At 48.0% G+C, this 12111-nt stretch overlaps 4 protein-coding genes across 4 annotated transcripts; 2 read left to right on the top strand and 2 right to left on the bottom strand.

The window, feature by feature from the left end:
* Positions 1-18: 18 nt before the first annotated feature.
* EV420DRAFT_1077422 (uncharacterized protein) lies at positions 19-2109 on the bottom strand. The gene is made up of 13 exons (XM_060465695.1): positions 1955-2109; positions 1830-1901; positions 1668-1774; positions 1602-1615; positions 1501-1547; positions 1354-1403; positions 1291-1306; positions 1096-1241; positions 1014-1040; positions 856-969; positions 738-805; positions 491-687; positions 19-441 (listed from the first exon to the last, which is right to left on the bottom strand). Exons 1-13 carry the CDS (start codon positions 2028-2030, stop codon positions 155-157), a joined length of 1221 nt encoding a protein of 406 aa, XP_060324347.1. The 5' UTR covers positions 2031-2109; the 3' UTR covers positions 19-154.
* Positions 2110-2226: 117 nt separating this feature from the next.
* On the top strand, positions 2227-3841 carry EV420DRAFT_1077386 (uncharacterized protein). Its single transcript, XM_060465694.1, has one exon. The coding sequence runs from the start codon at positions 2704-2706 to the stop codon at positions 3688-3690; it is 987 nt and encodes a 328-aa protein (XP_060324346.1). The 5' UTR covers positions 2227-2703; the 3' UTR covers positions 3691-3841.
* Positions 3842-5921: 2080 nt separating this feature from the next.
* Positions 5922-7300, top strand: EV420DRAFT_1077372 (thioredoxin-like protein). The gene is made up of 6 exons (XM_060465693.1): positions 5922-6062; positions 6113-6136; positions 6190-6275; positions 6328-6526; positions 6586-6664; positions 6718-7300. The coding sequence occupies exons 1-6, from the start codon at positions 5962-5964 to the stop codon at positions 6850-6852; spliced, it is 624 nt and encodes a 207-aa protein (XP_060324345.1). The 5' UTR covers positions 5922-5961; the 3' UTR covers positions 6853-7300.
* A 4230-nt stretch (positions 7301-11530) lies between these two features.
* EV420DRAFT_1238660 (uncharacterized protein) lies at positions 11531-11768 on the bottom strand (the record flags this gene model as incomplete). Its single annotated transcript, XM_060466611.1, has 2 exons — positions 11531-11603; positions 11653-11768. Coding segments are annotated over 2 exons (189 nt in total), but the record flags the coding sequence as incomplete, so codon positions are not given.
* Between the last annotated feature and the right edge of the window lie 343 nt (positions 11769-12111).

Raw genomic sequence — 12111 nt, 5'->3', positions numbered from 1 at the left:
GCGCCACCAGTCCAAGGGCATGCTCCAGCAGACTTTTGACGAGCAGCAGCCGTGGTTGCCGGTGCAACGACCTCCGTTGTATCATTCGGCAAAACACCGCGTCTTTGCTTGCTACATATACGGACTCCAAGGGTGGGGTGAGAGGTGGAAAAAGTTAGAGTAGGCAGTACAGAACTGCCATCAGACCAAGCAGCAGCCCTGCGATAGGAGCTCTTCTTTCCTGGGCGCCGCCAGTCCAAAGACACGTTCCAGCAGCCTTTTGATGAGCAGCAATCGTGGAGGCAGGTGTAACGACCTCGGTTGTACCATTCGGCAGAACACCATCCTTAGTCGAAACATACACAGGTTCGACGATCGCCGGAGTGTAGGTCGCGATATATTCTTCATAACAAGGTGCCTGAACCGGATTGGCTCCAGGAAGCGTCGTCAGGTTTCCCGTAGCTAAAAACGCGTTCAAGTACATTTTCGAACCAAGAAAAGAGGGACATACTGATTTCATCAACAGTATTCGAAATATAACACCTCGCATTTTGGTCAATGGTAAAGGTTCCAGCGGCTACGCAACACGAAGGGTCGCCGTACGGGTTGCAGTGGCACTCGTTGATGGCTTTTTGCAGCACGCCAGACTCCCAGCCATTGAAGAAGTCGGCGTGGTAGCCGTATCCAGTGGGATCGCCATTGGAGAACCTACGAGTCTCGTCAGATACATAGAACGAGAGCGGAGACGGCACCCTCACACAAAAGGCTGTCTAGGTGTCATAGCTTCGCCTCGCTGGTCCTGGAAGCCTTGAGTAACCCAGTACACCTGCAAGAACTGATGAGCGACAATTTTTACAAACGGGCAGGCGCATATACCTCCATGAAAATCCGAGGAAGCGTAACGGGATAGTTTGGGTCATCACATGTCCCATTGTCCGGTCCCGTCGAAGGAAAAGCGATATGAGATTTGTGATCTTCGGAGTCCACATTCTGCGAGACGTCAGATCAGCACTCTTCCAAAGGACTTTACGAACCTTTCCGTCCCAACAGCTTGGAAAGTTCTACTTGCAGAGCGGCATTAGCGGAACCCACAGCGCTGAGGGAACTAGGACGCACAATTTGCGATCGTATACCCGACGTGCAGTCCTGGTTAACGGGAAGCTCGTTGTATTTGGTCGACACTCCGGCAAAGTTGAGACAAAGGAATGTGATAGCTTGTTGTGCGAAGCTCGACGCGTTCAGGGTACGGAGGTTGGGATCACCTAGAAGCCGTATTAGGTAAGGCAGGTCTCAGTCAAATGGGATGCGGACCAGAGATCATTCTGAACTACTTAGCATCAGCAAAGCGAGAACAATGACAAACGGCGGACTCACGTCATCAGGGAACGGGGCCGTCAAAGAGGAATTGTCACTGAAGAGGTAGTCTGCATCGTACTTCAGTCGAAAGACGTCGGAGAGAAAAAGCCTAGTACATCTGGAATACGCGTCAATGGGGAGTGTGGACATAATTGAAGGGTACGCACATGACAGCACTCCCGTTCACAGTCACAAACGATCCGTCATTCTTCCTAGAGGGGAAGTATCTCAGTTGAGATTTATGCAGGAGGGCCAAGGGTACCTACTGCCAGTAAAGATGCTTTCGAGACTGGATTAGCAGAGATCCCAGAGCACCACGTAGAGAAACGTACCGGATACCAGTAGTTGCTTTTATCTTCCTGAATCGGTATCGACGTACACTCGCTCCCTCGCAGATCCGCCGTCGACATGTTCAAGCTGAAGCTGCTTCCTCCTAGCACTACGCGCGACTTCAGAAACGCCTCCAAAGCCGATGGAAGGAAGCAAAACCAGACCAGAATGAACGTGAGACCCGACCGTCCCCGGGTATTGAATAGGATCCATCCGCTGCGTTGTCAGAACATTATCTGTTATGAAATGAGCTCGTGGCGCGTCCGACAGGCAATCATAAAAAACGGACTTGCGGCCATTAACCAGTATGAGCACACATTCGGGATCCACAGGAATAAGGAAAGAAAAAAGAGCGAGAAAAGCATCGTGTAGATGACGGAGCAAGAGAGAAACGGTAGGGAAGAGTACAAAGCATGGCTGTTGTCATCCAGTGGCTACGCGTGGTGACCGTGCGGAGGAACAATGGCTGCATATTGTTCGCCCTCGGAATGGCATTGTATTCTCACGCATAGCCACCATATTCAGCCGCGGAGATGCCGCGGTAACTTCATCCTTTCTCCGACCTTGACCTTCTGTCATCTTCTTTTGATCATCTCTCTTTCGCTTGCAGGGAATATCTCCCTCCGCCGAAGCTGAAATTACCACAGATACTTCTCTTTCTCTAAATTTCGGGTGAGACCATTCACTACCGTAAGACTGCCAGTCTTTTTTTTAGGAACAGCGATTGAAAGAATGAACATCCCCGCAAAGAAACAAACGTTCATCATTTCAGATCTCACAACGTTGCGAAGACAACCAAATCCATCGGGTTCGGACGTTATCCCGTTTACATCCCTCGGCGCCTCGGCCCGCATGACATGTTGCCGCCAAGAAATCTCAGGGCCAACACAACTCACCATGCGACTTCATTGTCGACGTCCAACGCTCGTGGCCCTGCTTCAAGCACCTTACGCTCGCGTCTGCAACCATTAACTGACCCAGTAAAAAACACTCTCTTTCCATCTCTTTCCCTCAAACTAAAACTCGCCTCCTTTCCAGATGGTTTCAGATCCCGAACGGATGCACGAGCTGTACCACCTCCCCGTCATACCCCTCCCCTCCGAAGTCAGCGATCCCGATACCCTCTACCGTCCCAATGCCCACTTCGAGCTATACCCCTGTCCACCCCCACGATGTCCCCCACACGACCAATGCATGTACACCGAATCCTCTCTCCGCCTCGAGAAAACCTCCGGTCTCTACGCCGCGTCCCTGACCCACCGTATACCCATCCCCCCATCCTCCCAACCCTCAGAAACCATAGTCTTATGTGAGAAGTTATGCGGCGGCTTTCGCGAGGAACGCGTAACACACGTATGGACCGCCACCAGGGGCGCTGAGGGACAGACCGTCATCGCGAAGATATTCGACCCTCTATACTTCATCGACCCCTACGAAGGTACCGACCCATTCCCATTTGTCGACCTCTCCGTATCACGCGAAGTCGAAGCTTACCGCCGACTCGAATCCCTCCAAGGAACCAAAGTCCCCCAATTCCTCGGACTATTCGTCTCACCCTCACCCTCTCAGGGCAACCGCACAGTCTACGTTCTCCTACTCGAATACGTCCCAGGAAAAGACGTCCGCTACCTCGTCCCCTCCCCAACATCAGATTCGCCTCCAGACTCTGAGGACACAGTAACGAAGCTTTGTCCCACCCACCGCTCCTCCATTGTCAACGCAGCCGTCACCGTCTTCTACGACATCCTCATGAGCGGCGTCAAGCAGCGCGACATGGCCCCGCGGAACCTCATCATCCGGCCCCCCCTCCGCGGTGGAGGTAATCCTTTTTGCGACAAGGAAGACTGCCCAGTGCGGTTTGCTGTCGATCCTGCTGATGTGCAGAGCGTGATGATCGATTTTGAGGGATCTGAATTGTGGGATCCGGATCATGAGTTTTATGATAAGCCGACGAGGGAGAGGGAGATGCGGGCGTTGAGGGAGGAGTATTTGGAGGACTGGTGGTATGGCAAGTACGGGATATGATCTTTACAAATCATTCCTGTTTACTTTCGTGGCATATTGTGGGGATTGTGAGTAACATGTAACGCTTCTTCGAACCTTTCTCGCGACACTTGAACTCTTGGAAATGAACGCTCCGCCTGATTCTGGACCAGTATTCTGAAGACCGAGTACCAGAGTCCATTCACCAGATTTTGGCCAGGCATCTAAATTTTCGCGTGTTTTCATCGTCAAAGGATATTTGTGAATCACAGCTACCGTCGACACGCTCACAATACCACAGCAGTTCTTTCTTTCTAAAATTTCTTCTTCAGATTTGTTTTATTCAAAGCTCGAACGACGAACCAACTCTTAGCCCTTTAGATCCATAGTCCCTTTTTTCTATCATGGTTCTCTGTGCCAGACGGTATCGGGACACTACGAGAACCATAAACGTGGCTAACACCATGTGGCTCTTCTCTAGAAATGCACATCGCGGCGTGTACTCTGGTCTGCTCGCAACTCTTGCTTTTGAACGCGCGAACATTCCGTCACCAACGCTTACTTGCTTTGTTTTCTCCTCCAAATCACTAGCTTGATTCTACGGTAATGCAAACCTGCGTCTTGTATTTATTTACCTTCTCAGCCTTTCCTTCACTGCTAAACAGACGCCATTTAGAGTCTCTCCAGCTGCTAGTACATTTTCGGGAAAGGAGCGTTATGGAGAGACCCTTTCTTTGAGACGCGTTTCGACCCCCGACCCACTCAAATTTTCCTCGTCGGACACGTTTTGGCATCACATTAGTGCGGTGACGGACGCGTCAGGAGCTTTTTTTAGTCCAGTTCATTTGCACCGATTGATGATATCGCGTCAGAGACTTAGTTTCTGACTGGCGTAGTACTTTCTATCGATATGAGTGGAACAACGCTAGAGACAAAAGACGTTGCTGTAAAGGGAAAGGTTGACTACGTAGCCAACAAGGGAACAAATATGGCAGCGGCCGGATAAACTGTTAGGATAAACTGTAATTATCCAGTCATGTAACAGGAACTCCCTGCAAACGCGCCAGAATCATCAAAGGTTGGTTATCTGTTTTGTATACCCTGATGAATGGACAATTGAATTGATGTTTCGAAGCAAGGAGAAAGTGACCCAACTCCAATGAGGATTTTGGTTCTCGTTGACGCTCAGCCACAGAGCACCCCGAATGTGATATCCGACACCTGATAGCCCAGCATGGACTAGGTCGAAGGGATAGAGATGAAAGAGATAAAAGATTCACAAGGGTACTCAGGATATTGCCGTCGTTGAAGCATGACAAACGCTTCGAGGCTGTCCAACGATTCAGAGGTTGGCACGATATACAACGCCACAAGGATCATGTCGGGCGGAGACCTGAGGCTCGATGAACGGTATCACTTTTTAGAGAATCCAAAACAGCCCAAGTCCGCTGTGATCGCAATGATGGGATGAGGATTGATTTTGGGTAACAAAACAACTAGCAACAGAAACCGGAATGTGCCAGTAGACGCTGTTTATCTGACTATCAGCCTTTACTGCATCGGTAAAATCGGTCCGGTACAATGCCAGGCAGGACGTACAAGGCAATCTTTTAAGAGTGCGAGTCATCGGCCGCCAAGCTACACGGATCATCTAGGAAGGAAACGGCATGGAGTCGCATCCCATTGATTGAATGCCATTAATGATATTCAATAGGTCATGTTCCGAGTCGCGACGAAGGCATTCCAGAGCATATCAGACGCGCTCAATTAGTTGATAAGAAAAGAAAAATTTCAGCATTTACCTGCACTGGGGTAAAGATTGGTTTTGACGCGTCAATACTATGCATTCGTGCGTTTGACAACCGGGGTGATTTAAAAGGTCCGTATCGGAATGATGACGAGCTCAAGAAGAATCAGTCAAGGGTTGCCGCCGCGGATGTTGTTGATCATGATAAGATACAGAAGAAGAAGTGGCGCCACAAATACCATCCACTTTTGGGAAAGGCTGTCGTAAATGCTTGTAGGACGCGTCAGAGTATTGGTAGACCAGAACAGTCACGGGCGATTATCACTAAGACGCGGTCACGTATAGTCACGAGCCCTTAGTCACCATTCTTTGTCATTCTTCGGACCATCTTTCGGATGATTTCCCCGGATGTAGGGATTTCCCGCAGCTTTTACACATGAAATATCCTCATTTGGAGTGGATTGGGGTAAAATTATCCCCAAGAAATGACACTAAATAGCGCGACCCAGACGTCAAAAAGCGTTCTTCCTCTCTTACCGCCATCATCACTATTTTTTTTACTCATCATGGTTGCTCTCGTTCAACGTCCCGCTCCCACTTTCAAGGCTGCCGCCGTCGTTGACGGTCTCTTTGAGGACATTTCTTTGACGGATTACCTCGGCCAATGGTATGTCCCTTTCAATACTTTTTGCCGGGGCGATAACTGATCGTTCCTAGGGTCGTCCTCTTCTTCTACCCTATGTACGTACATCATCGCCGCATATTATCTTCATCTCCAGTCTGACGACAACCAGGGACTTCACCTTTGTCTGCCCTACCGAAATCCTCGCTTTCAACGACGCCCTGGCCGAGTTCAAGGCTCTTGACACGAAGGTTCTCGGTGCGTTTATCTTGTCCATGACGAAATTCTGCTTTTCATTCGCGTCATTTAGGTGTTTCCACCGACTCCCAGCACTCCCACTTTGCTTGGGCCAACCAGCCCCGCAAGGAGGGTGGACTCGGACCCGACCTCAAGCTTCCCCTCATTGCCGACCGAAATATGTCCATCTCCCGCGATTATGGTGTCCTTCTCGAAGAGGAAGGCATCGCTCTCCGCGGTCTCTTTATCGTCGACCCTAAGGGTATCCTCAGGTACGTCGCCACTCTTACCTAACATTTTTACTGGTCGCTGATCATCGTCTCGTTGCCAGGCAAATCACTGTCAATGATCTTCCCGTCGGTCGATCCGTCGATGAGACCATTCGTCTCATCAAAGCCTTCCAGTTCACCGTACGTCATCTGAACCCTTGCTATCTTGATCTTCCATCTCACGTTGTCACTAGGACAAGTACGGAGAAGTTTGTCCCGCTAACTGGCACGAAGGTGACAAGACCATGAAGGCCGATCCAAAGGGTTCCAAGGAGTACTTCTCGACGGTGGGTGAGGAGGGCCCGAACAAGCGTGCCCGTCAGGCTTAGATGCAATTACACGCACAGGGGTAGTAGAGGCAAGAAGAAAGAAAATCTTATAGAGCCTTAGATGACATATAGACATACTTCCACTCAACTTTTTCTTAATCTTCATGTGCTTTGATTTCTATTCCTTGGGATTTGTTTCTTGCCTTCTCACGAGAATTCTTTCTACTGTACTTCTTGACGGCTATGCTGCAAAATATTGTCGCTTTCCACCAAATTCACAATTGTTGGGTACGAACGGTCTCTTTAGATGCGTAATTCCCTCGTCTTTTCTTTCAGAGGTTTACTTACCGCCTGTGCTCACAAATGAACGGAACCACACCTGAAAATATGGCAAACTAACGAGCGCCTTCCTGTTCACTGGGATCTCCCTTCACGGGTCCATCTCTCCCAATGCATTTCTCTCGTTACCCTGGATATCTCCGGAAAAGTATATATCTAACGCTCAGATGCGACACGTAATGCTTCAAGCTACACCATTAGCTCCTTCCTTCATTGAGAAATTCACTACAGGTGAGTCCGAGAAGTTTACACATGCCCTGTGCGCTGTTCACTGATGTGACTCGTGGAATGGAGTAATCCCTCGTACAAACGTACCGGCATCATACGACCAAGTTTGCTATTCATCCACGCTGAGATATCTTTGACTCTGAACCGGGCTTGGACCTTGCGCACCACCGACCCATCTGTCTCTGAAAACAATTTACTCTCTTGATACGAGAGACGTGGACACGAAACTCGAGGTACTTGTTCAGCGTATGGACTTAGCCAAACGCTGACTTGGCTAAAGCAGGAAGGCTATGGCGGACCTCATTAGGTGATATACGAACCCTTAGTGCAAAGACTGGATCAAATTTAAGGGAGTTGTTGAGGATGGTGAGCTTTGCCATCCTTGGAGCTGTCTCCGTCGTATGAGTTGCCCCTGCTCAGTTTATTTCTTAGGTTCGATGGTCATGGACGGAATGCGTCACAAATTAAAGATGAAGCACGGCCTCATGAATTCACTTTCAATGATCTTGCGCAGATACTCAAGGAAATCGTCCTCAATTAAGTTAGCTTGATGTGCAACGCCTTACAGCCTGTTTTCTAACCTTTACTCCGAGCCAGTTTCCCCGTTCCATTGATACAACCCTACATCTCATACCTCCACAGGATAGGGCATGGAGAGCGGATCCATTGAATCTCGATAGACCATTCTGCGCAATCATACCTACCGTCCAGGTTTTTTATGTGGACGACATCTTTCGCTTACAGACGGCACTTCTGACTCACTATAGCCTATGTTTTTATATCTGTAAATTGCGATTAACAATTACGCTGTTCTCAGGTCTTCTGCTTGACCATATGCCCAGACCTGTAAAGTGACGTCGCATTTCTGCGTTTCTTTCGGCGTATCGAATTACACACTTTGTTGACGAAGGCGCGCTCCTCAGTAGATGCGGTCTTGACAGCAGGAAGTCTCGTCTCCAGCTTGCCACGAGCTTCTTGGCAGAGGTAGGTGGGTCGTGACTATACGTGTACCCTGCTGCCGAAAACCTGTGGCGTGAAGGGAGGGTGCGGTACACGTAGCATTGGTCCGAATTTGTAGCGTTGAAATTAATAATTAGTGCCAATGCAATTTCTAGTTGCTTTTTGCGGATACATCTGGTTCTCAGTGCTAAGAGACAAAAACATTAATGTGATATTGTTATCCTCCCTCTGCATCAACACGTGTACTGGAAGTATTCTACCAATCATGGTCGTTAAAAGGTGTCCTGAAAAGAGAAAATCATACTAAGAACTAGTAAAAAAATTTCCATATGTTCCGCCAATGCCAGTTCTCCAAGAGTGTCGAACTCTTCCTCCACGCTCTCCCTCACGACAAGATCCAGTGTCTCCAAAATCGGATCCTTGTACACGCCGTCAACCGTACCCAGCTCCAATCGATCACGTAAGAAGGACACCACGTTACCACTCGAATCCTCCAGTAGGGCCGAGGGGAAAACCTAGGTTATTTACCAAAAATGGTTTTATACAGTATTATACTAGGTATTATACCATGTATTATACCTAAGGGGTCTCGGAGGGGGTTTAGTTATGTATAATACCCAATCACGTGAAGCCATTAAGTCCTGATATAACAATCAAATTGGCAGCTCTCAGAGCTTGTAGCTGCCTACGCAATCAAATAGCTCCAATTCCATGGTAATTGGCACTAATTTTACGCTTGGTAAGACTCAAAATGACTTGAATATCCTGAAAAATCCCCGAAAAAGGATGAAGAAAATTTCAAAATTCGAATATTTTATGCATCACGTGATCAGGTATTATACCGGGGACCGACCCTCTGGAGGTTTTCCCCTCGGCCCTATCCTCCAGACGGTCATATAAAACCAGATGACTGATTCCAGACATATTCAAAGACCCTGCTCCATCTCTATAATTCAGAAACTTCAAAAAACCATTGCAGCAACTCTCGATCGTGAGCTTCCAGAGGCACCCATCCCGTGTCAATCGGCGGAAGAGCTGAAGAATCAAAGGTAGAGAATCCTCTGCAATCCCACCGTCTCTGTCTAGTTCCGATTCCGAAAAGTCTGCTGGGGGGAGGGCAATACGCCAAGGAACCCGAGGTCACGCAGCTTGAAGCGATATCGACAATGACGCCTTCAAGGATATGGTCTGTCGCCTAAAATCCAACTTCAAGCCATGGCAAACCAAGAATCAGATTCTATGGAGTCGACTAGCCTTGGTACACCGACACATACAGGCAACCAGAGCAGCTTTGGGCCGTGACCAACGACAGCTAGATGTCAGAGTGCATGCTGAACGGAATGGTATAATCAAGGATTTGAGAAATCATCTTACGTCTACCGTGCTCAGGTTGCAGTAGGTACTGATACCGGGATATCAGTGTTCATCTTGTGTTCAGAGAGTCATGATGATAACGAAACGGCGAGCGCTATTGATCATTCTTCGACTGATCATGATGATCGATGACTCCGCTACATCATGGCTCGGCAGTGACAAAGCGCCTGTAGGCCTGCGTGTATCGCACAGCTAAAGTTGCGCTACCCGTTGAATGACATTGAAAATGTTCAAGTGTAGAATATGATGACCCGCCAAAAATCCGGTTTCGAGCGACCATGTAAATTTACATTGACACCTGCTGCGGGAGAGAAGGCCGATATATGGGCGTAATAGCGTGCAAAAACTCACGCACGCGCAAGTAAGGTGTTTCTACCCGAAATTTGGTTATTAGTGCACAAGTTCGCTCAAATCTTTCCGCAAGTTAAGGGTCATTTGAAGCAAGTTTACTGTTATAAGGAGTCTGTGATTTGTTGTCGCGCCGTGGTCCAGACAACTGATTATGGACTATGCACCGTACCTATGTCAACTTTTTGGGAACAAATGCGGTACCTACGTCATTCAGCGGGCCGTATGGTGAACCCTGCAACTCCGTGAAAATTTGTTATCGTATCTCGGTTTATCATCGGATCGCAGAGCAATTGAATCCAGAGTTAACTGTCTGGACAAGGTTGAACGGAATTCCAGTTCAGAAATCAATTATCTCAAAAGAGACATTCATACATGCCTTGAATTCGAATCATTGAGGGTACTAGTTTGCTACTGAGGATCAAACTCAGAGATCAAAATATTGAAGACAAATAAAAATCTGGCTCCATCGCGTGAAACAGCAACAAAGAAATAGGTAAGGTAGAAGAAATCAAAGCTTAATGCCTAAGGATTTTGGCTCACCACGGAAACAAAGGAAAACTCGTGATATCTAATCGCCGAAATGATGTCGGCCGGTCCAGCCATCTCGTCTCGCTCCGAACCTGCCCCCCAGATCTTATTTAGAGATCTATGGCAACAACTGATGATGTGTATATCACTATAGGAAAACACTTAACTTGCGGGGGGGAACGTGAACTTGCGCACTTAAAAGTAACTTGCAACTGGAAAATATATAACTTGCGTTCATCACATTTTTTGCACGCTATTACGCCCATACCGATAGAAACAAAGACATGCTTGATTTGGGAGACGAGGCTTCCGTGGGTCTCAGCGCGAACTTCGCTACTATTGTTAATCTGTCGCATGACCAGAGAACGACCCCCAAGTCCAAGATAGGAATTCCCGAGCATCGGATTCTAAGTGCCCCGAATATTGGTCGGGTCAGATGAGCGCTTCTTTGGCGCTCGGGCCAAGCGCGTTTATTGCCACGTCAAATGTTCTAGGCACCAGGGGGGGGACCCGATATTCGCGAAAAGGATCTGGAGTCGAGCCCGTACTTCAGCTCCGTGAATTCAGTCAAGGGGATCCTGGACCAGACAAGAAATGAGGTCGACTTGGTACATGTTCCGAAATGGATAGCCATTTCAATTTGAATCCAGTCAGCAACAGCGATACCGAGGAGTTAATAATATACTGGGGAAATGGTTAGCAAATCTTGGAATTTAAAAGGACGACATGTGAACTAGCGACTAGAACCTTCGAGACACTCCACTTTATATTTCAATTTCCATCAAGGCTTTTACTTTCTCAGATCTCGGTTTAATATCGCAAGCCAGTCTATTTGGCACCCTACACCATCGATTTGCTTCAGTTCGGACAAACAAACAAAGACCATAGGCATACCAGCGAAAGGAATAATTGCTATACTAGATTTGCACTGGGTCCTCCCCAGATTTCTTTGATACTTATCTAAAGTCGCAATCATCGAGGCGAGGAGCAACCAAAGGGACGATTCAACCAAATCTGCGCCGGGGTAGCATCTAGTACGAAAGCAGTCAGAACAGAGAGGGCCGTGTACTATCTGCAAACCTTCCGAAACTGAAGATATGATTCCTTGGATCCTTTGAAGGATTCTGACCCTTGCTCATGAAGTGTTCCCGATTGAACATGTCAGGGTTGGGATAGAGTTTTTCATCACGTAGAATGGCCCTTAAAAATACATAACATGAGAATCGGTTAGTAATACGAAGTCTGCTTACCATATATTGGCGACGACCTAGCATGCGGTGTTATATTTCGTATGTCACAAGCCAATGATTCATTTGACTCACGATGGATCCTTTGGGAATATGTGTTCCACGTTACTTGCAGCAAACATTGAATTCGCACAGTATTTGATTATCTTCTTCGTCGGCGGCGGCGAGAGATCGTCTCTTGAGAGTAGGTTTGAGCACAAAGACGGAAGTATCGTCCCATTTTTCTGCCAGCGGTACAAGATCCACAGGCCATATTTCGCTGCCGATTGTGGTATCATTCCCCAGGATCTCA

This window comes from Desarmillaria tabescens (genome assembly GCF_030435595.1).
Source record: "Desarmillaria tabescens strain CCBAS 213 chromosome Unknown EV420scaffold_64, whole genome shotgun sequence".
NCBI lineage: Eukaryota > Fungi > Basidiomycota > Agaricomycetes > Agaricales > Physalacriaceae > Desarmillaria > Desarmillaria tabescens.
The sequence above is the reverse complement of the archived record's forward strand: the minus strand, read 5'-3'. Positions and strand labels throughout refer to the sequence as shown.

What these genes read in the sequence shown, in the direction of transcription:
- EV420DRAFT_1077422 (XM_060465695.1), bottom strand. Translation starts at nt 2,030, where the DNA reads ATGCTTTTCTCGCTCTTTTTTCTTTCCTTATTCCTGTGGATCCCGAAT. An exon ending in CGGGTATACGATCGCAAATT is followed by an intron (nt 1,041 to 1,095) that starts GTGCGTCCTAGT and finishes CTCTGCAAGTAG; the next exon opens with AACTTTCCAAGCTGTTGGGA. An exon ending in CAAGCTGTTGGGACGGAAAG is followed by an intron (nt 970 to 1,013) that starts GTTCGTAAAGTC and finishes GACGTCTCGCAG; the next exon opens with AATGTGGACTCCGAAGATCA.
- EV420DRAFT_1077386 (XM_060465694.1), top strand. Translation starts at nt 2,704, where the DNA reads ATGGTTTCAGATCCCGAACGGATGCACGAGCTGTACCACCTCCCCGTC.
- EV420DRAFT_1077372 (XM_060465693.1), top strand. Translation starts at nt 5,962, where the DNA reads ATGGTTGCTCTCGTTCAACGTCCCGCTCCCACTTTCAAGGCTGCCGCC. An exon ending in GTCCTCTTCTTCTACCCTAT is followed by an intron (nt 6,137 to 6,189) that starts GTACGTACATCA and finishes GACGACAACCAG; the next exon opens with GGACTTCACCTTTGTCTGCC. An exon ending in GACCCTAAGGGTATCCTCAG is followed by an intron (nt 6,527 to 6,585) that starts GTACGTCGCCAC and finishes TCTCGTTGCCAG; the next exon opens with GCAAATCACTGTCAATGATC.